General features: G+C 45.0%; 5 protein-coding genes across 5 annotated transcripts; 1 reads left to right on the forward strand and 4 right to left on the reverse strand.

The window, feature by feature from the left end:
* Positions 1-6,151: 6,151 nt before the first annotated feature.
* Positions 6,152-6,597, forward strand: SERLADRAFT_434323 (uncharacterized protein; the record flags this gene model as incomplete). Its single annotated transcript, XM_007314544.1, has 3 exons — positions 6,152-6,310; positions 6,365-6,505; positions 6,571-6,597. The coding sequence occupies 3 exons, from the start codon at positions 6,152-6,154 to the stop codon at positions 6,595-6,597; spliced, it is 327 nt and encodes a 108-aa protein (XP_007314606.1).
* Positions 6,598-8,106: 1,509 nt separating this feature from the next.
* On the reverse strand, positions 8,107-9,269 carry SERLADRAFT_434324 (uncharacterized protein; the record flags this gene model as incomplete). The annotated part of the gene is made up of 4 exons (XM_007314545.1): positions 8,107-8,349; positions 9,010-9,026; positions 9,082-9,111; positions 9,164-9,269. 4 exons carry the CDS (start codon positions 9,267-9,269, stop codon positions 8,107-8,109), a joined length of 396 nt encoding a protein of 131 aa, XP_007314607.1.
* Positions 9,270-13,882: 4,613 nt separating this feature from the next.
* On the reverse strand, positions 13,883-15,312 carry SERLADRAFT_380016 (uncharacterized protein; the record flags this gene model as incomplete). Its single annotated transcript, XM_007314546.1, has 5 exons — positions 13,883-14,077; positions 14,129-14,202; positions 14,264-14,648; positions 14,711-15,122; positions 15,183-15,312. Coding segments are annotated over 2 exons (487 nt in total), but the record flags the coding sequence as incomplete, so codon positions are not given.
* A 715-nt stretch (positions 15,313-16,027) lies between these two features.
* Positions 16,028-19,977, reverse strand: SERLADRAFT_359788 (uncharacterized protein; the record flags this gene model as incomplete). Its single annotated transcript, XM_007314547.1, has 7 exons — positions 16,028-18,523; positions 18,577-18,792; positions 18,844-18,913; positions 18,969-19,615; positions 19,671-19,735; positions 19,783-19,864; positions 19,918-19,977. The coding sequence occupies 7 exons, from the start codon at positions 19,922-19,924 to the stop codon at positions 17,460-17,462; spliced, it is 2,151 nt and encodes a 716-aa protein (XP_007314609.1).
* Positions 19,978-20,854: 877 nt separating this feature from the next.
* Positions 20,855-22,148, reverse strand: SERLADRAFT_359789 (uncharacterized protein; the record flags this gene model as incomplete). Its single annotated transcript, XM_007314548.1, has 3 exons — positions 20,855-21,767; positions 21,820-21,991; positions 22,117-22,148. The coding sequence occupies 3 exons, from the start codon at positions 22,146-22,148 to the stop codon at positions 21,426-21,428; spliced, it is 546 nt and encodes a 181-aa protein (XP_007314610.1).
* Positions 22,149-22,446: the final 298 nt, after the last annotated feature.

The following is a 22,446-nucleotide window of genomic DNA, read 5'->3' on the forward strand; positions in this document are numbered from 1 at the left end:
AACATCTTCATGGTTGCAGCCTTGAACATTATAATCAATAGGTTTGAGTAGTGCTGGATAATAATGCAATATATTAGGCTTGCATTGACCTACAAACCCACAGTCAATGTGGCATCCATAATGTCTGTGGTATCCTACAAGTGAGCTCAAATATACTATTCCTGGACCATCGGCTGTAGCTGTTAAAACAAATAGATGGGGTGTGAATACTTTGTTATTAAGGCCGTATCTTGAGTCCTTCTCTCTGTAGGACTGAGATGTGATGCAGTCCTGGAAATAGGTAAGACTCAATAACTTAAGGCTTATTTGGTCAAGGGATATAACCACCAGGTAGAACATATTCCTTCTTATAATGGTTGTCCAGGGATAGATCAAATATAAAACCCATATATACATCCAGCAATCTGACATCTTATTTTGGAAAAGTTGTGCCCCATCCATCAAAAGCATTAATATGGGGTCACCTGCTTTAATTCAACCATCTTTCACAGCATGAAGGTCATTCTGGCCAGTACCTACATCCCATGCATCCGGATATCCCTGATTCTTGTCAAACTGATCAAAAATCTTCTGTGCCCATCTATCACAGTATTTCATCCATTCAGCCCTATCAGGATGAAACCAGAGGGTTCAAAGCTGTGGTCCAATGGGTATGGTAGGGAAGGTCTGTCCTGCTACCTCTTTTGTCCCTCCACTCAGCCTTAACTTGCCTTGATCATATCTTGGTTAGTAGCAGATTGGACATTCATCAAGGTTAGTATATACCCCTATATACACAAGACATGTGCCTATGCACATATTATGAACAACAGATTGGACACCACTTAGTTCAGATACAGATTGTTGTACTTGGTAGTATGATAGGACCTTGTGTGCATGTTCTGGATGTAGTTCACTGTTACGATACACAATTTTTAGACCTTTAATTTTCATTCTCCTCTTTAACTTTATACTGTAGTTTTCACACCCTGTGCCATGCGGCACTTTCCTTTTTGTTCAAACTCCTCTTTCTCGTGCTGCGCTGCCTTCCTTCTTATTTTAGCTACAAGTATCACACAGTGGAGCTGGTCACACAGGCTGTGCCCACAACATCATCAGCCACTGCCTTCATCAACTGTATAGTACATATGTACAAACAAACCTGTAGTAGTATATATACCCCAATAGATCAAGGAGACTCCTCAGTGAGTCCTCTCGTTGTATCTTCACAACTAACATGTTGAAACCTAAGGGGTAACCACTCCCTCATCATTATCTCTATAGTTGGTTCTAATTGTGCACCAGAGTAAGTAACTCTTGGTTGTTACATTAGGACTTGCTCTTTACTACTCTCTCACACGTTGTGCAAACCCGGACCCCAGGGTTAAGGGGATAATATTATTGTTTGGGAATATCCCGCATAGCAGATAGGTGCGCTCCTGGCAACGGCCTTGTAGTGCTTTGGGAGAAGAGACAATAATTTTGATACACAGCCCCCAGTGTTAAGGGGAGTACTTTAGCTCAGCAGTTGGTGTGGAACCACTGTTGATTAGAATTTATATACAAACTTCTTCTTCGAATACCTCTGACCAGGCCGGGCACTTGCCTCCGCCAGTCTGGAGAAGGGTTGACAGCTTAACAAGCGGGCCACCCCCTGACAACTGTTTGGACCAGGGTTTAATACTATAACTTTTATATACATTTTTAAATACTATAGTGTGGGTAGTCGGAGATTGAGATCCAATACTCAGCTGGGAAGAGGTAAATCCGCAGATAGCAAGCAGGGACTCCCAGTTACCTTTTTTTTACTTTACAAAGAGAACAAGTTGACATGTCGTCGCAAAACCAACCCAACATCAACACTCTGTTGCACAACATGCGTGCACAGATTTTGGTGTTGACTACGCAACTCAGCTACAGGCAAACCCCCATGCGGCAACCCCCTCAGTGGAGAAAAAGTTCAATAAGAAAATAGAAGTTTTCGCTGACCCTGGCGCCTTCAAGGGAGACTGAGCGTGATTTGCCGAATGGTGGATCAAGCTCCAGATTTGGATCAAAGCAAACTGGGAGGCATTTGCCGACAATTTTGAGGTAGCAACAGCAGTGCTATCTCGACTAAAAGGACCTGTGGCGGGTCCATATGCCCAAGTAAGATTACAGGAGTGCTACACCACGGGTGTGTGGCCTACCTGGGACGATCTCAAAGTAGAGATCAAAAAATATTACAAACCACAGGCGGAGCGTGACTGGGCTTGCCAAATCATCTGTTCCTTCAAACAAGGAAACATGAGGACGGATGATTATGTTACCCGGTTCCTGGCCCTCTCCATCCAAGGAGGGCTTGGTAATGAACATGCAGTAGAACTGCTGGAATGTAATGTGAACCCCCGCATTGCAGAACAGATCTATCTGCAGGATACCAGAAACGAGAACTTGGCCCTAGCGGCTGAGGAAGTATGACGAGTCGGTAGAGCCATGGAGCTCTACGCTATGCACCAAGGTGGAGGGTCCACCACCAAAAATAACTTTTCCCAGAGGCGCCCTAGGTCATCAAACCAACATAATCATTCTCACGGGTTCAAGCCATTTGGGCTACAACCAGGGCAGGGAGCCCCTATGGATATCGGTGCGGTCCAGGGCGGACAGATGCGTAGATTCAAAGGGAGCTGCTACAATTGCGGCCAAGAGGGACACATGTCCTAAGATTGCAGAAACGGGGCGCAGGCTGCCCAACAAAAAAATAACCAAGGGTGCCAGGCACACCAATTAGAAACAGAAAAACCGGACAACCGGCTCAATACTCTGGCTGGTCATTCATATGACGAGATCCAAGCTTTCTTTTACAACCAACAGGTCAATGAAATGAAAGCTCAGGGAACAGAGTTCGGAGCTTAGGTCACTTGGGTGCCTTCGCTCCTATGAACAATGAAGTAAACCACAACAAGGTGGCCCCTGCTCCGGGGTGTTGCACGAGCAATAACGGAAAGAAGGGGGTGGCTCACAATTTGTAAATAGATTTCTTTTTTTACTTGTTATCTGAAGTATGTACCTGTATGAAGCATTGTGACTGTGGATTTGTCTTGGACCTTCCTGGCAATATAGCTGCTTTGAGCGCTGATTCAGTGGGTCAGGATAATGAAAGAGTTGGTGCTGAAAATACTTATAAAACCACTGCTGTACCAGCGTCTCCTTTGGAGTGTGGCCCCGGCAAGACAAACACTAGGGTGCTTGATTCTGGTAAAAATAAAAATCAAAATATAGAAAAGCTTAAAGTAGATAAATGTGTTTCTTTTGATAATCCTTTTTCTTCTTTGGAGCCACCCTTCCCCGAAATCCCAAGGCATGTGTTGATGCACATATATTTATTCCAAAAGGAGATCCATTTAGACATTGGTGTGGAAAACCTTGCCCAGGGCACAGTACACCCAACCAGTGCACTGCTTAATTCAGGCGCTAACGGCATCTTCATAGATCAGGTCTGGGCAGAGCAAATTAGACTCCCTTTTGTAAAATTAGATGTATCTATTCCCGTCTATAATGTTGATGGTATGCTTAATGCGGGTGGCTGCATCACGCACAAATGTTCTTTTGTTATCGAGTACCAATGACACAGAGAACAAGTTACCGCCGAAGCTACCCAACTAGGGAAGATCAATTCAATCTTGGGCTGGACCTGGCTATTTAAACACAACCCTGAGATCAACTGGCAGACAGGGGTTGTCACATTGTCACGTTGTCCTCAGGAGTGTGAAAACTTGGGTAAACCGAGTCGAGTCCGTCAAACTGAGCATCTTGAAAAGATAAACGCTGGTCACATTGATGAGCTCAGATCTTTAGAAAAGATTGACAATGACAATGATGAGGTAAAACCCGAGGAAGAGATTAAGCGGCTGGTACCTCACGAATACCATGACTTCTGGAAAGTCTTTTCAAAACATAAGTCAGAGCGCTTCCCAGAGGCTAAGCCTTGGGACCATGCTATAGATTTGAAGGACACCTTCAAACCGAGAAAAGGACACATGATACCACTCTCTGCTCCAGAAAGAGATGAGGTATCAAGTTTCATAGATGAACAGCTTAGGAAGGGTTACATCAGACCTTCCAAAAGCCCTATAACATCCCCGGTGTTCTTCATTCCTAAAAAAGATGGTAAGAAGTGTATGATTATGGACTATCATTACTTAAATGAGTACACGGTTAAAAACGCGTATCCGCTGCCTTTGATCAGTCAGCTAGTAGACAAATTGGCTGATGCCAAGATCTTGATGAAAATGGATCTTAGATGGGGGTACAATAACATACGAGTCAAAGAAGAAGATGCTTGGAAGGCCGCATTCACATGCCACCAAAGATCTTTCGAGCCCCTCGTCATGTTCTTTGGGTTGACTAATTCACCGGCAACCTTCCAGAGCATGATGAACGAGATCTTTGCGGATATGGAAAACTGTGTCGTCATTTACATTGTCAAATTATTGATATTCACGAAGTTGGACGATGAGGCTGAGCATGACAGGATTGTGCAAGAAGTCCTTTACCGCTGACAGGAACGGGACCTATTCGTCAAACCCAAAAAATGTAATTTTAAAGTGAAGGAAGTAGACTTCCTCGGTATGATAATTGGCCAGAACAGAATCAGGATGGACCCTGAGAAAGTTCAAGCTATATTGGATTGGCCAGAGCCTACTCGTGTCAAAGGAGTTAAAGCCTTCCTTGGCTTAGGCAATTTCTACCAAAGATTTGTCGAAAACTTTGCAAAGATAACGAGACCGTTGAACAATCTCACAAAAAAAGACATTGTTTGGCACTGAGGCGCCAAAGAATAAGAAGCTTTTGATAAGCTTAAACAGGCATTTACAACGGCACCCATATTAGCATTTCCAGAATTAGACAAAGAGTTCCGGCTAGAAACCAACTCTTCTGATTTTGCTATCGGGGCTGTTCTATCAATTAAATGCCCTGACGATCTTTGGAGGCCTTGTGCCTATTTATCGCATAGTTTGTTGCCTACAGAGCGCAACTATCAAATTTATGATAAGGAGATGCTGGCCATCATTAGAGCTTTAGAGCATTGGCGGCACTACTTAGAAAGTGCTAGGCACCAATTCGAAATTTTGACCGATCATATAAATCTGGAGTATTTTATGACGGCCCAAGACTTGAACTGGAGACAGGCCCGCTACGCGGTGTACTTGTCTAGGTTTAATTATAGATTCATTTATAAGCCTGGAACTTCGATGGGGAAAGTGGACACTTTGTCCAGAAGAGAGGATCATGCCAACGGCATAGAAGATGACAACAAAAGTGTCACCCTGATAGACCAATCAAGGATTGCCAATGTTAGAATCGGGCAGGATTCCGATCTTCTGGAAGTCTTCAAGAAAGACATCTCCTCAGAAGAGAAGGTGCGCCTTGATGGCAATGGGAACTATTCATGGGAAGACGGGCTCTTCCGTTTTAAAGACAAAATCTATGTGCCTGAATCCGCAAGGATCAAGGCAATAGATAGACATCACAACACTCTGGTGGCTGGGCACTCTAGATGGCAACGAACAATGGAGTTGATCTCCAGAAACTACATGTGGCCTGGCATGGTCAAAGACATACAGGAATACGTAAAATCCTGTCTAAGATGTGCCATGGCAAAGAACTCACATCAACCGCCAGCCGGTAAACTGATGCCAAATTCGATACCAGCTGGTCCCTGGCAAGATATATTGGTCAACTTTACAACGGATCTACCTGAGTCAAACGGGTATGATTCAGTAATGGTGGTAGTAGATTGCTTCTCCAAAAAAATGGTATTTATTCCCACCAACAAAACTATTACCGCCGCTGGTACGGCAGATTTTTTTAAAGATTTTGTATGGTCTATCCATGGACTACCAGAAACAGTTATCTCCAATAGAGGACCACAATTTGCTAGCAAATTTACGAAAGAATTATGCCGAATGCTGGGCATCAAATTTTAACTATCAACGGTGTTCCATCCACAGACCAATGGACAAACAGAGAGGCTCAATCAGGAATTGAAGCAATACCTCCGTATATTTATCAATGATAGACAGACAGATTGGGCCAAGTGGCTAAAGATAGCCCAGTTCTCTTATAATATTAAACAGTTGTTGGCTACAGGGAAGGCACCATTTGAGGTAACGAGATCATACCTCCCCAAATGGGTGTAGAACCTGGCAAAAGCAAGAATGAGGCTGCTGAGAACATGGTCAAAGACATGAAGTCTGCCTTGGACGAAACACACAAGGCACTATTTAATACTGCAGAGCAGATGAAAGACAGGGCAGAGCGTAGACACTCTAAGGCCCCTGACTACAAGGTCGGCGACCTGGTCTGATTAGACACCGACCACTCAGAATTGAAACATTGGCAGTCTAGAAAACTGACAGAAAAGTGGATTTGGCCTTACCAGATTAAGGAAGTCAAACCCAATGCGGTGGAGCTGGAACTCCCAAAACAAATGAGGGTAGTGCCCACGGTCAATGTTAGCCGTGTGAAACCCTACAAAGGGCCGGTATTTGGTCCCACCTGGAAGTCAAGCCTTAAGAGGGGGGTAGTGTTACGATACACAATTTTTAGACCTTTAATTTTCATTCTCCTCTTTGACTTTATACTGTAGTTTTCACACCCTGTGCCATGCGGCACTTTCCTTTTTGTTCAAACTCCTCTTTCTTGTGCTGCGCTGCCTTCCTTCTTATTTTAGCTACAAGTATCACACAGTGGAGCTGGTCACACAGGCTGTGCCCACAACATCATCAGCCACTGCCTTCATCAACTGTATAGTACATATGTACAAACAAACCTGTAGTAGTATATATACCCCAATAGATCAAGGAGACTCCTCAGCGAGTCCTCCTGTTGTATCCTCACAACTAACTTGTTGAAGTCTAAAGGGTAACCACTCCCTCATCATCATCTCTATAGTTGGTTCTAGTTGTGCGCTAGAGTAACTAACTCTTGGTTGTTACATTCACCATATGCTCAATGTGTGTGTGCTATTGTAGCAATCTTCAGACAAGTTTGTCTCTTTCAGGTAAAGCTGTATGGAAAACTTGAGGAAGGGGTCATTATTGAGGCTAAGATTGTCTTCATCAGGAAAAACAATTTGGCTATATAGCAGAGGCAATACTATTTATGCTATTATAGCTCTAATAGTACTATATAGCAGATGCAATATTATATATGCTATAATAGCTCTGATAGTACTATATAGTAGAGGCATTACTATAGATGCTACTATAGCTTTTATAGTACTATAGCAGAGGCAATACTATTTATAAAATTCAGCACACATATATAATCTAGCTAGCCAAGGCATTATTATGGCTCTTATAGCCCTAATAGCCTATATAGGTGTTAAGACCATAGTACATATTTATAGTAATGCTTTATCCAAGTATAAGTTGTGACAATGTGTAAAATAAAATGAGAAGTCCATAAAAGGTCAATATATTACACATGTATAGTACATTTTGTAAGCCCCTATGGTGTAGAGGATAACTGTGTGGTATGTGGCTGTAGATTGATTGGTCATCAAAAAAGCGGACCAACAGGTTGAGAGTTCAAACCTTGTGTGTGTGATTATTTTTTTCCATCAGCCACAAGCTCTCTTATAGCTCATATAGTCAGCCATGTGCTATAAGTGCTATAAGAGGCTATAGCCAACTATAAGAGTACTATAAGAGCACATTGTTCCTGAATAGATGTTGGGGTTTCTATTGCAGCTATGATCACTATAACAATTATATTTGCAACTATAGTACTATTATAGTCTGTATAGCCAAAGTGTTTTTCCTGATGTTAAAGTGGGTTGTAAAGGTGATAAAGGTAGTTGGGATCAAGTTTTACACACTTATCCTTGAGAGAAACATTCTCCATGGCTCATAAAAACACTGTTAACATGAGTGAATCATCACTATTTTTCAAGAGAAGAGGGATGGAGGGAACTATTGAGGATGGTATATGTAAGTGTATGCTGAGGGGCCTGTATGAACACCCCCATCATAATGTTTCTGTAACTAAGAACAAGTATTTAGCATTGAGATTGTGTACACTACATACATGATAATGACATACCTTGGCCGTCAGGTCCTCCACATCTGTGACCTTGATGGCTCAACTAGCCCTTTCTCTTCCTGATTCGGTCCACTCATAGTTAGCGCCAGGATCCCGTGGTGCAGGGTATTGGCGATTGCCTTCAGCCATATTCTGGAATGTCATGCTAACCACATACATTTCAGGGAGGACAATTGGTGGTAATAATGGTGATGGTGGTTGAGAATGAGGCAGGATGTCATCAAGATCGGATAAGGGAGTCAGGAAGCGTACTGAAGATGTTGTGCCTACACCTAAGATAGCCTGACCATGATAATATATGGGTACATGAGCTATGTCTATAGTGTGCATACAGACTCCCCAACAATCTAGACAACGATCCAAGAGTTGGAAAGTACTACAAAAACCACAAAAATTTTGGAAACTGTTGAAATCAAGTGATTATAATGTACTGGAATTGGTTAGCCTTAAAATTTTGATCAGAAGCCTCAAAATTTGTGCAATCAATATTAGCAGGAAGGCCATAATAACCAAGTACGCCAGGTGCAAACATGCAGTTTATGTTCAGCGGCAGATTTTAGCGTAAGGTAGAAATAGTTGGGATGATTCTACTAATCACCAGCTGTCCACTAACAGTAGCTGCATGACATTGTTTAGTTAGCATACACACAGTAAGAAATAGTACAATTACATTCAACTGGCCACCTCAAGACATTGGCTATCTCCTATGGTGTTGTTCCATCCATTTCACCAAGTTGAGCCCATAAATTTAAGCCTGCAACCAAAATGAGAGCATAGATAGATCCTACATAGATCTGTAAGTATGTTTAATACGGACAAAGGCATTCTTACCACTGGCTGCTATGGCTGCAAACTTGCAGCTCATAGCATGCCATTGCTCAAACTGTTTTTTAGACGGCTTGGGCTGAGGGAGATCACTCTAAAGGTTTGCAAGGGAGATACCTTGCTGAGAGCAAAGACTAGCATACAAACATCAGAAAGAAATGATAATTATATGTAACAATTTTCACTTACCTTTGGGACTTGGCAACGAGCTGGATGTAGCTGATCATCAGCAAAAAGTTGACACCTATGTCTTTACTGGTTATGTGCCAACAGCGCGCCACAATAGAAGCCAAAGACTCGTCCAGGTAGTCATTGGTGGACGTAACAGAGGTCAACAGGGAGTTAACAGAGTGCGCCCACTCTCCTGAGTTGAACATTGAGGAGTCTTCATGTGCAGCTGCAAGTCATGCTATGAGGGCAGGAGCAGGTTGTTGACGTGCAGGAGATTGAGATCAACAAGATCAACGTGCAAGAGTAGGAGTAGGAGCTGCTGCAGCATATGGGTGTTGATATGGTTGGCGTCTTTGTGAGTGTATCACTGTCAGAGTTCATTGCAGAGATTGATTGGTCTGCAATTTGGACTTGTCAGCTTGAGTTTGCTGTGGAGAAACAGTGGTCAGTAACATCTGCATTAAGAGGGGAAAGCCAACATACCTCTTCACCAGAGTGGGCTGGGGATGATGTTGTTAGGTCTTGATGCATGGTGACAGAAGGTGGGCTGTCAGAGAGTGACGATGGAGCACTCTTGGACTTCATTTACATCGCTCAGTACCCCACACACAGCAATACAACCCTTGGATATCTATCAAATGCTCTCAAAACATTTCATCAAAACAGAGCAATTTTTGTCACTCTGGGTGTTAGAGAAAATTTGAATATTCCTAAACTCTTTACTGCACTATGTCGACTCTATTCACCAGTTTGGGGCTACAAATAACTACAACACAGAAATATTTGAACATTTCCACATAGACATGGCCAAGGATGCATGGAGAGCATCAAATCATAGGAATGAGCGTCCACAAAAGACCACCTGGCTAACAAGGCAAGAAAAAACTGCGTGGTTTGAATGCTATCAATTGTCTTTACAAAATAGACCAGTTCTATGTCAGCAAGATATTCTCCAGAATCCATCTGGCTTAGGTATTAAAATAGCCAAAGTACCTCCTCTTCCACAACAACCCCTTCAATCAATTTAACAAAATCACCAATGTCATGGCTTTATATGTGATATCAAGGAGTTTCTGAATTGCCTAATGCATGGTTAGCCAGGTTATATGTTCAAAAATCAAGTCAATATTGCAAATCTCCCATTTGATTCACTTGACATATTCACTAGCAAAAAAATTGCTCCACAGTTTGATAATATTTATCGTATTAGACTCGTTAAAAGCAGAATCAACAGGTGTTGCTGGTAATATTCTTCTCTAATTTCATGATCAGTTTCAAGTTGTGAATTAATGTTTCATGACATAGGTACACATGTTGCAAGAGTTAAAGTAATACTCAAGCTCCCTGCCATTTTTCATGGTGGTTCTGTTGGTTTACCAAAATATTGGCCCAAAATTCCATTGGCGTACATTGAATGGCACACCAAGTTGAAAGGTAGTGCAGATCCAGCACATATGATGTATGTGATTACAAAACTTGCACTTAGAGCTGATGGTACTCCACCAGCTTCCATAGTACCATTGAGCAGTATACGACAAGGCTGCCACTTGTTGCCTTTGTTTGAAAAAGATCAAGTGCCTGCTCACTGGGGTACAGAGAATGCTTTGGATGTTTGTAATAGATTTCTATTAAATAACTGGGCTAGTTTATATGCATACCAAACTATTTGGTGAATATTAATTCTATCATAAAAATATAAAAAAACTATAATTAGTATCAGAAAAAGGTTTCCATAGACATAAATGAGCTGGTATAGCTGATATAGCTGATATAGTAACTATAAGGCTTCACATAGAGATTTATTGGCTATAATAGGAATTTAATAGCTATCATAGCAGCTATAGAAACATACCCAGCTATATAGAAAAATGGTTTTTCCTGATGTCTACAAAGGGCCACTGCCTGGACCAGTTGTAGTCACCCAGGAAGGTGAAGAAGAGTTTGAAGTCAAATGGGTGATGGATGTATGCTTGAAGTGTGGAAAATTAGAATTCCTAGTCCTCTGGAAGGGCTATGGAGGCGGGGATAGGATGTGGGAACCAGAAGCCCATCTGAACAAGTTCCGCAACACTATTTGCAAATTTTATTTTAAGAATCCCTCGGCTTCTAGGAAATTTAGAGGCATAGATTCAAACCTTTCCAATTCCCTTTTTCAACCAATGCCTGAAAATTCAACAACTACCTCTGGAACTTGGTCTCACCTGGAAGCCAAGCCTTAGGAGGGGGGTAGTATTATGATACACAATTTTCAGACTTCTAACTTTCAATGCAACAACCAAGAGTTTGTTACTCTGGCGCACAACTCAGACAAAGCTATAAAAGTAGTGAGGGGAGTGGTTACCCTCAGGATAGGACCGAGTTAGTTGTGGGTAAACAACAGGAGGACTCGCTGAGGAGTCTCCTTGATCTATTGGAGTATATATACTACTACAGGTTGTTTGTACATGTGTACTATATAGTTGATGGGAGCAGTGGCTGATGATGTCATAGGGCGCAGCCCGTGTGACCAGCTCCACTGCATGAGAGATTTTGTAGCTAAGAACAGAGAAAAACAGCGCAGCGCAAGAAAGTGGAGTTTGAACAAAATGGAAAGTGTTGCATGGCACAGTGTGTGAAAACTACAGAAGAAAGTTAAAGAGGAGAATGAAAATTAGAGGTCCAAAAATTGTGTATTGTAACATTCAGTTCCCTCTTTAACTTTATTTCTCTTTTTTGGATACTTGTGCCATGCTGCACTTTCCTTTATTTTCAAAACTCCAACTTGTGTCTTCACTTTCTTGTGCTGCACAGTTTCTCTGTATTTTTAGATACAACACTCTCACATGATGGAGCTGGTCACAAGGGCTATGCCCTATAACATCATCAGCCACCACCTTCATTAACTATGTAGTACACATATATAAATAGTCTGTAGTAGTATATAGATCAAGGAAACTCCTCAGCAAGTCCTCCTGTTGTTTACTCACAACTAACTTGGTCCTATCATAAGGGGTTTATCCACTTCTCTATTCACCCTCTCTGCTTGTCTTTATTGTATGCCAGAGTATAAAAATTTTGGTCATTACAACAAATGTCAAAAGGAGAATGAAAGTTAAAAATCCAAAAATTATGTATTGTAATAGCAAATGCATCCCCATTTGTGTTATGATTGACACTTTCAGCACCTACCTTAGGTGATGCATTAGTAGAAGTACAGTAAAAGTAAACACTGACTAGTGTCTAGACTCAACATGAGACTGGTCACATGCTAGACATCAGACTTTTAACTTTATTTATCAAACTATATAGTACCTCATGTATTTGTTGGAGCATACGGTTTAGGTTTGCAATAAAGAAGATATTCCAACTACATGTGATCAATTCATTCTCATATATAGATTATCTTCCTGTTCATCCCATCCCCTCAGTTGTTCTGTATACAACTGAGAGTATGTCTTATTTACATTTCTCCCTCATTATTACTTAAACTGATACTTTATAATGTAGTCCTGACTATTCCTAGTTTCTACAGTATTGTAGTATAGTATATATACTTGGGCAATACATGGGGAAGGACTCAGCAAGTCCTCTCCTAGTGTATATGTATACCACATTAGTGAAGACAACCTCCCTCTCTTGATGAGAGGTACTGTTACGATCTCTATTGGACATTTAAGGACTACTCATTTCTTTTTACTCATCGGTTATACCATCGGACCAATGACTCATTTCCTTCACGTACATTTCCGTTCCTCTCGCATTCACAGTACCTATTATAGTACTTAGTCCTCAACAGACGGACCTGCCCTAGATAGGACCTAACTCCTATCACCGATTCCTTTCCCTTATAAATACCATGTAACAGCAGTAGTATTCTCGAATACGATTCTACGCAGTTTATGCTTACAAAGCTAGACTCCTAAGATCAGACTTCTATTCAGAAGAAAACCAACTCCCGTTGGAAAACCTCCACCCAGAACTACGTTCTCGAACTTGTCTTCAGATAAGTCTCTTTACAAACCTCAACGAACCCTCAGACTTTGTTAAGCACTTCGTGCGTAACAGGTACCATTATTCCTTGAGTTGTAGCCTCTGTGGCTGTGCTCCAGCGCCCCAAGGTAGTACCTTGTTGGTGCAGTCACAATTTGCCTTTTTTCAGATTTGTAATTTGATCCACCATTCAGTGAATCTTGCTATATCTCCGTCAAAACTTCCAGGGTCAGCAACAATCTCAACTTTCTTGTTAAATTTTCACTTGACTGGTTCAGGGGGGTTGGATTGAATTTTGACAAGCTGTGCCATGACAACTGCACAATTTGCTGCCTCATCCTGTTACTGTACCACTTAAACCCTGTGGCCCAGGTTTACACTAGTGTGCAGGAGAGTGTGATAAAGCAAGTCCTAGTGTGACAATGCCCTAAAGTTGTTATACTCTGGTGCACACAACAAGGAACTCAAGAGGAAGTTGTGATGATAGAGGGTGAGTTGGTAAACTCAAGGTAGGAGCTAGTTAGTTGATGGTACCCAACAGAAGGATTCACTGAGGAGTCTTCATCTATTGCAAGGGTATATATACTAAAATACATGTGGTACTTTACAGTTAATACAAATAAAGGTAAACATTCCATAGTGTATTCTATATACTGATGAGTGAGTAAAGTGTCTAATGTCATACATGTGATGATTGTCACTTTGTTACACCCCCATTCCCTAAGATCTCTACCTGTCTTGTATCTACTTCAATATACTGCACATGTTCTAGCGCTATTTCACAATTATTGTAGTTTTATTTTTCCGACATTGCCAAGCTATAGATCTCACTGAAAACAACATCTCCACGAGTTTACAACTTGAATTGTCCGAATCCTCATTATGTCCAAAAAGTAAGGAATGACAGTTGGATCTGACAACCATTTTCCGATGGGAAAAAAGCGACTATGTACATATACTTCCTGTCATCCTCCATCCGAATTTGTTGGGCGAATTGACTAGAAAGACCTTTCATCATTGTCTGCCGGTTCCAAATTGGCTGGCCCTACACCATGTCAGAATAACTCTGCAATATCATAGTGGAAAAGGGACCCACATATTTCTCAGGGTTGGATCGGCCATAAGTTCCTCCATGGACGGCATCCCACCACCCGATTGGACGCGGTTCATCTGACAACCACCTTGCGATGAGTATGACGGGTTGCTTGTGTATAAGGACTCTGACTCTTACCATATTAGCAACAGATGGATTAGACATCAGTCTTTCCATCCCGCCATTGGCCATCATTTGTTGAGCCATCTGCATCATCATCGGGTTATTCATCAGACCAGCCAAATCAGGCATTCCGCCTCCTCCCACGTTCCTGAACATATCTGCCATGCCACCTAAACCATGATCATGCTCTGAAGCAGGTGCCGTGCCACGACTTGAAGAGGGAGGAATACTGTCGTCAGGGACAAGAAGAGGGGGGCCGTCGTCGTCATCATCGGGAATAATACGTTCCTCAGCACTCTGTAAGCCAGTTTTCAAGTTGCCGTTAGAAGGATCAAGCTCGAGGCCTTTTCTAAAAGCGGTGGCAGAAGCTCTATAGTTGCCAAGAGTGTACTGAGCATGCCTAACAGGTGAGAGGCACTAATGAGCGATTGTAAAGACTCTGCAGTATGACAGGACCCTCACCCTAAACGCGAATATGCTTTGACAAACGATGGTTCTACCTCGATTGCCCTTTCTGCATCGACGACTGCTGCAGCATGTTCGCCTTTACTAGCGTAAGCTGCTGCTCTATTAGATAAGTATACAGGATTGAAAGAATCCAGCGCGATTGCCTGTGTATAATTTTCGATGGCCAGATCATATTTTTTACTGGACATCTGGGCGTTGCCGGACTGCTTAAGTTTTTCTGCTTTAGCCTTGTCATCTGTAGAGGGAAGCTTTGAGGCGGATTGGGATAAGCCTTGAGATCCGACTTTGACTTTCGTCTTCAAAAATACATCGAATATGGACTGAAGCTTTGCAGGTTCTATGCTGAGACGTTCTCGCTGCTCCTCGTCTACAGGATCGACCCCGAATGCTTCGCCAATGCACTGAACTGCATGTAAGATTCAGACGATAAGAAAGTAAAATAAAAGAGAAAAGATAGAACACAGACTTGCGATGTCCAAGCTCTCTTTGTCGTCCTGTTTCACAGTGCCATCGTCGATGGATTGGTGGAGGAAATCGATAATCGCGAGCACGAGCTGCTGTTTCTTGTCTGACATTATTGAGTGCTGAACAGCAAACAAAGGTCAACAAAAGTGACCGGAGTTGAACCAAGCGTTGCTTTTCACTCCAGCTTTCACCGCCGCCTCACCAACGCCCAACGCCCCTGCTTGTCGTTTCCGCCATCGTCAAGCATGTTTTTCTGTACCATCTCTGGTGAAATCCCAGAGGACCCAGTCGTGTCCTCGAAGTCTGGTCGGCTTTACGAGCGCCGTCTCATTTTGAAGTATATCAACGAAAATGGCAATGACCCCTTCACAGGAGAAAAACTCGAAGAGGCAGACCTGGTCTCCATAAAATCTGGTACGTCCCCTTTTTTCTTCTGACTAAACCCCTTCACCATTTTCTAATCATTCGCGTTTTAGATCCCAAAGCAGCACCCCCACGGCCTCCAACCTTTTCTTCAATCCCGGCTCTCATTCAATCACTACGAAATGAATGGGATGCTGTTGTCTTGGAAAATTTCACTTTAAGACAGCAGTACAACAATACTCGGCAGGAGCTGAGCTATTCTCTCTACGCTCAAGATGCCGCCAGCCGCGTGGTCGCGCGTCTCATCAAAGAACGTGATGCTGCTCGAGAGTAAGCACAATGTCTACGTTTTTATGTTCTCTGCTTATTCTCGAACGCCCTCTCTCAGAGCTCTTGCGAATGTCCACGCTACCATAGGAATCGCTCCTCCTACAGGTTCCCTTGCAGATGTTGAAATGGACGATGAAGTTGGAGTACAGGAAAGTTTACCAAAAGAAATCGTGGATCAAATCGACGAGACGCAACAAACACTTTCTGCTGCACGCAAGAAACGCAAAGCACCGGCTGGTTATGCTACATCCTCTGAAGTCAAGACATTCACTGCCACTCGCACCATCCCTTCATTGCACTCCGCTTCGCCTGCCGGTATTACTTCCCTCGCCATATCCCACGTTAATCCCTCCCAATTCTTGACTGGAGGCAACGATAAAATTGTTCAGCTCTACGACAGGAGTACGGACAAAGTGCTGGCTTCGTTGAAAGGTCATACCAAAAAAATCAATCACGTTGCCTTGCGCGAACGCGAACGCGATAACACGCTTATCCTCTCAGCTGGTGCCGACAAGGTAGCCAAGGTCTGGTCACTTGACTCAGCATCTAGCGAGTACATACCAAAAGCTACTGTCCGGACTCACAAAGGGGAGTTGACAGGCTTGGCCGTACATCCAACTTCGACCGTCGTTGCGTTCGCCTCGCTTGACAAGACATATTCACTACACGAATTATCCAACTTTACTCAGATATATCGTTCTGCTCCATCGGATGAAGCTTTCACGTCGTTGGCCATTCACCCTGATGGTGCGCTCCTTGCCCTCGGTACACCTGCATCCAAGATACAGATATGCGATGTTCGGTCTGGTCAAGTGGCCGCTCATATTAGCCCAGTTGACGGCACGCCGTTCACAGTAAACACGATATCATTCTCGGAGAATGGTTACCACCTCCTCGCGCCAGACAGCTCATCCTCGGTTGCGATCTGGGACTTGCGAAAGATGAAGGCCACTCACTCCATCCCTTTGGGTGAAGGCTTCAATGTCAACAAAGTTGTGTACGACTTTAGCGCTCAGTATCTGGGTGTGGCGGGCAGCCAGGGCATTCGCGTGTTTGCACACAAGACTTGGGAGGAACTTGTGCGCTTCGAGGAGGGAGAAGAAGTGTCTGATATGGTCTTTGGAGAACATGGTAAGGATATCTGGGGTGTGATGGGCAGAGAGGTCAGAATTTGGAGTGTACCTAGCTAGAATGTAATATTGTGGTTTACTGTTACTTAGGAATGGCTTTGCAAATGCATGTTACCTTTTGCGTAGGTACGACTTTGACAAACTCGGTACACGCGTTCAGATCATGGTGATAACGATTGTATTGGTATGAAAATATACATACAAATGTGATAATGCTATATGGGTAAGAAAAACTGCAAAAACCCGAAAAGAATAATGGTAAATCAAAAGGTTACAATGAGTTTGAGATAACGTAAGATGGTCAATTGGCCAATGATGCGGGTCAGAGCAAAGGCGTAACAAAAAAAAAATCAACGTTGCTGAAGTTAGAATATTCGTTGCGAATCAAATTGGAAACAGATCAGTCTACAGTGCATCATACATACACATATACATACGAGACATTCATTCTTTTTTCATGAGGGAGGAGGTCCGAAAGTCTGACCAGGAGCCAAGACGTATAGCGGCGTTCCAAGTGCATCTGCGGTGTTTTGCCAAGCAGTGTTGCCCCACCAGTCAAGGGTAATCCCGCCTTTTGGAAGCTGCACACACAGGAAGATGACGATAAGGCTGAGGGCGACGCCGGCATCGAGCCCAGCCGAGAGGATGTAGTTGTATCGCATCCACCAGCGGAAGTGGAAGCGACGCATGAACCACTGGAAGAAAAAGCCGACAACGACCCAAGATGAGTAGTTGAGGCCTGTAGCGGGGGGCAACGCGCCGACGCCGGCGAAGAAGACGGGAATATTGATGTATCGCCAGTAAGAAAGGGGGTATCGGCGCGCGAGATAGTAGAATGGGATGGGAAGAATGGCGCCGACGAGGAAGAACCAAAGGAGTGGGTTGTACATCTGCCCAGGGCTGAATAGCCGCTTGGGACCAATGCCGCCCCAAAGGAGAGAAGCGGTGGCGAAGGTACCGGTGGATGGACAGGTGAAGAATTGGGGTTGAGTGGGCTGGCAAATATCGACAATGTTGGCGAACATCCAATCCTGGACGAGGGTGACAACGAAACTGCTCAAGAAAGCAGCGACCACTTGTGCGGCGAACATGAGGCGAGGGGGGATCTTCATGTAGTGTCCCAGCTTAAGGTCGCCGGAGAACCCAACGGCTTGGTTGGTACCGATATACGCAATGCACTTAAAAATCATGTTGGCGACGGGCTTGCCGGGGAGCATGTAACCGCCGATCATCTCGTGCATCACTTGCAAGGCGATTTGCTGGTTGGTAATGGCCTGCAGCATGCCCACGGGAAGCGACAGGAGGGAAGCAAGAAGGAGAGCGATGATGACCGCCCAAATAGGAAGTTGCGTGGGGAAGATCTCCACTGTGATGAAGAGCAAAATTAAGGAAAGAACACCCAGAAGCGCGTACCACCAGTGAGGGACTTCTGGGTAAGCTTGCATAAGTCGGGCGTGAACGTCTCTCTCGTCTTTGAGAGAGCTCCGAAGCCTGCGAACAATATCGCGGCGGTACCACACTGCGAATCAAAGTCTCAGTATGTGATACTAAAGATCAACACAGTAAGCTTACAGAAAGTGTGGACAATGACAGAAGTAAAGGCAGCGAATGACACTCCGTAAGCAACAGCGAGTGTGGCAGACATGTATACGGGAGAGTATGCCAAATATTTGCTTTCATCGAATTCACTGTTCGTGACAATCTGCGACGGATCATAGGTCATGCCGGTGTTGTCGAAGGATTGATAAGTAGACATGGGCATGAACTTTGAGAAGAACGTATTGGTATCTAATCGCAATGTAAGCATTTCTGCCGAAAAGGAAGAACAAAAATACTCACAATAGATAATGGGTGCGATGATCCAGAAACAGATAACCAGGGCTGCACCAGTATTCGCCTCAGACCACCACTATATAACAAGCGATCAGCAAGGAAGCATGGAGCGACTAGCAAAAAAAACTTACGGGTGTGACCAATGGGCTGCCAATGTACGAGATCATCGACCAGTCGAAAGTAAAGATTCCCATCCCAAGTCCTGTCGAAGTTCCAAACAAAGTGTTGACGACAACATTGTCCGGAGCAATCCAACAAACCCAGTTGAATGCACTCAATCCAGTCCAGAGATAACCCGGGACCCAGTACCACACAAAGCTGCATCCCAAAGCAAGACAGAAGAACTTCTCCCGCGAGATATGCCTGCGTTCAGCCTGACCGTAGGTCTTGTGGAGCGTGTTGAACAAGGCAGAGTTGACGAGCGCACCAGGCCAGATCATGCTGCTGGGATACACGAGGAACTGGCGGAGGAGACCACCGAGAGAGAACCCGATTATCTGCGTTGACAAAACCAAGCACATCTGGTAAGAGAAGCTGAGGGTCTGGTTGTAGAAGATGCGCTGTGTCGCGATGATATCTGTGGCATAGGCGCCACTGACGACGACGTTGGCCATGACGGTGATGAGCACGTGTTCCTTGATGTTGAAAGGCCCTGGGTTGAGCGACCACGTGAAGCCCAAAGTGCGGAAACGAGTTGTGGGTAGTATACGCTCGAGGCCTTTGCCAAGAGGCAGAGCAGTCAACTGCGCGACGATGCCTGAAATGATCACAGAGGGGTCTATTCGGATGGTCAGTCAGTCAGGAACTAAGAGGTGTGAAGTAAATAAACATACACCGCATGGAGAAGAGTTGGTTGAGGGCAGATATAACGATGGTATAGAACAACCCAAGAACCCACCTGATGATGGTCAGTCAGATGAAACCAAGACGCGACAAAAGACGAACTTACATCCGGAAAGTATTAACAGGCATGGTAGGATCATCAACACTGGACACTGCTGCGCGCACTTCGGGGTAAGGAGACTCACTGCAGACAAGGATGAGACCAAAAGACAAGAAGAGAGGAAAGCAGAGACATACTCATCATACTCAAACGAGGACGGGGCGTCCGTCCTGGAAGTAGTAGAATACCTCAACGACTCTGCTCGAGACTCTGTGTCGATGTCCGAGGTGGCGACAGAGTAGTCTCCTGAGAAGGACGCGATCTTCTTGCTCTCGAGCTCGAAGGTGTCACTGCTCATGGAGGAAGGGGAGGAGGGGGAGCCGTTGATGTCATAGTTGGGATCGTTGAGATGGTCCATGAGATAATCAACATCTTCTGGTACATCGGGGACAGCCCTCCTGCGAAGGGTGGGGAGAGTGAGGATGTTAGTCGCGCTGCTGTATGGTTTGGACTCCATGTCTTGTCTGCGAGGACGCTACGGCAAAGGCAGGTGCAGACAGGTGAGGAGGACAGAGGGGAGAAGGCGGGAAGAGGGGGAAGAGATGGAGAATTGAGTGAAGATGGGATAACGCGGGTATTTGAGAGGAATCGGTTAGGTACTCTATGACCACTTGTCGGTGTGCATTCCACTGGTGGACGAGACTGGAGCCAAATAAGGAAGGAGGGCCACGAGAAGGTGATCTGGGAGCGTGGCAGAGCAAAGGACAATTGGAAAGACAATAGGACGAATCAGATCTAGTCCACCCGCATAACAAAAAGCTGGGAGACTGGCCGGGTACAGCTCGGCTCTCTCGGACCAGCCAGTGTGACATATTGACGTCAGAATACACGGAAGAGAAGTACAGAGTACAGGATGCAGCTGGAATAAACGTACGATCAGTGGTGGTGCCCTCTGCGGATGTGCACTGGGGGTGTACTGCACCTCGAGGCTGTGGGCTGCCACCAGGGACCGAAAAGGAAAAGGGCGGTCAAGGCACGGGGCCAGGGCCATAGCATGTAACGCAGGGGTGGCCGAGGTTGCTTATTGTTGCACCACTGAGACCGCTATTGTCTCTCTTCTGCACGCTGGTCAAGAATCTACGTCCAACGTTAAGCGAACACAATAACATCGCACGTGACCATACTCTCTCTCGGAACTAAATCCGTGCCCGACGGTTATGACACTTTAGGCAATTTTTGAGTTGCCGGCCAACGACTCTCGCATAGCATCATACCATGTCCCTCCACTGCATCCGCCACACATTTAACCAGGCTGATGGAGTCACTCCTGTGCACGAGTGGCAGCGCCAGTCTCAGCCAACCCCGGCATCCCAACAATAGACAGAGCAAAGTCATCGTACTTCCACCTACAGTCTATAGTCGTATAACACAAAAAAGGGAATAATACATGAATATAACGTATAAGTCGTGAACGAGGGTCATCAAGCACCACGCTTGCTTTTTTGGATGGTCGCGATGCATATCAGCATCTACAACTTCTAATCGCCTCCTCCCCCAAGTCTAAAATGCCCCCAAGGTCTTCCAAGAGATATGCGAATGATATAAAACATCGAGTGAACGCCAATGAAGGAGTGAGCGTGAGCGTGTGAGTAGGCGAAAAACGAAGCAGCCAGTCCAGTCCAGTCCAGCCAGCCAACGCCCCTCCCTACCCCTGCGCCGCCGCCGCCGCCTGCTCCTTCGCCTCCCACATCGTCCTCAACACATCACTAAACCCCGCCTTCCCCAAATGCGCATTCTGCTCAAACCTCTGCACCAACCAATTCTCCAGCCTATCCGCCGCACTCCGCCAGAGCGCCATCCTAGCCTGGATCTCCGCCGTCTGCGTGAACGCCGTGTGGCCCCCCGCGGCGGGTGCGTATCGTATCCGCTCGAAGCAGGTGGCGAATTGGGAGAGGGAGAGGTTGACGGAGGTGATGGTGACGTCTTGGGAGGAGGGATCGACGAATGATATTTCTCGCACGAATGCGTCTTGCGACCCGCCGAATAGCTGCAAAAAGATGTGGGTATGGGTCGCGCGGGGAAGGGAGGGAGAGACGTACTTTGACTATCCATATGGGCGCCTTCTGCTTACACCCGAGCACACGTTCCGTCCGTATGATCCCTGTCCGTGGGTCGACGGTGCGGTCAACGACATCGACAGTGACGACATGTGTACAGTGTGGATTTGGGTATTTATGCCACATCCCAATCACAACGTGCGACCATGGATGTCTGTCCCAGCAAACAAACAAAAACGCCTCGTCAGCGCCATTCACGCATTCCACCCACCCGCCCCCGCCGTCGACAACGACGACGGCGATGACGAGGGCGGCGGATAAAGCAACGACACAACTCACTGGTACTGGAAAGCCTGCGAGAAGAAATGCATAACAAAGAAGACGAACGAGGATATAAAATGAGAGAAGGGTGTACAGTCGTGTGTGTCGAATGAACGGCAACGGACTCTCTGACGACGATCTCTCCCTGTGTAGCTGCGGCCTTTGACGCGGACGAACGGATACTAACCAGCCTCTTTTTTCCCTTTTTTTTTTTCACGCTACTGGATCTATATCAGAGCTATCCGATTGGCCCCGAGTCACTCCCGGCTTACTAAGCCTTCGGCATATTGCGAGAAGGGGCCGGGAGCTGGCGTAGGCTGTTATGCCATTGGGCAGTGTAAATGCAAC

Source organism: Serpula lacrymans, assembly GCF_000218685.1.
Source record: "Serpula lacrymans var. lacrymans S7.9 unplaced genomic scaffold SERLAscaffold_3, whole genome shotgun sequence".
In the NCBI taxonomy this organism is placed as follows: domain Eukaryota; kingdom Fungi; phylum Basidiomycota; class Agaricomycetes; order Boletales; family Serpulaceae; genus Serpula; species Serpula lacrymans.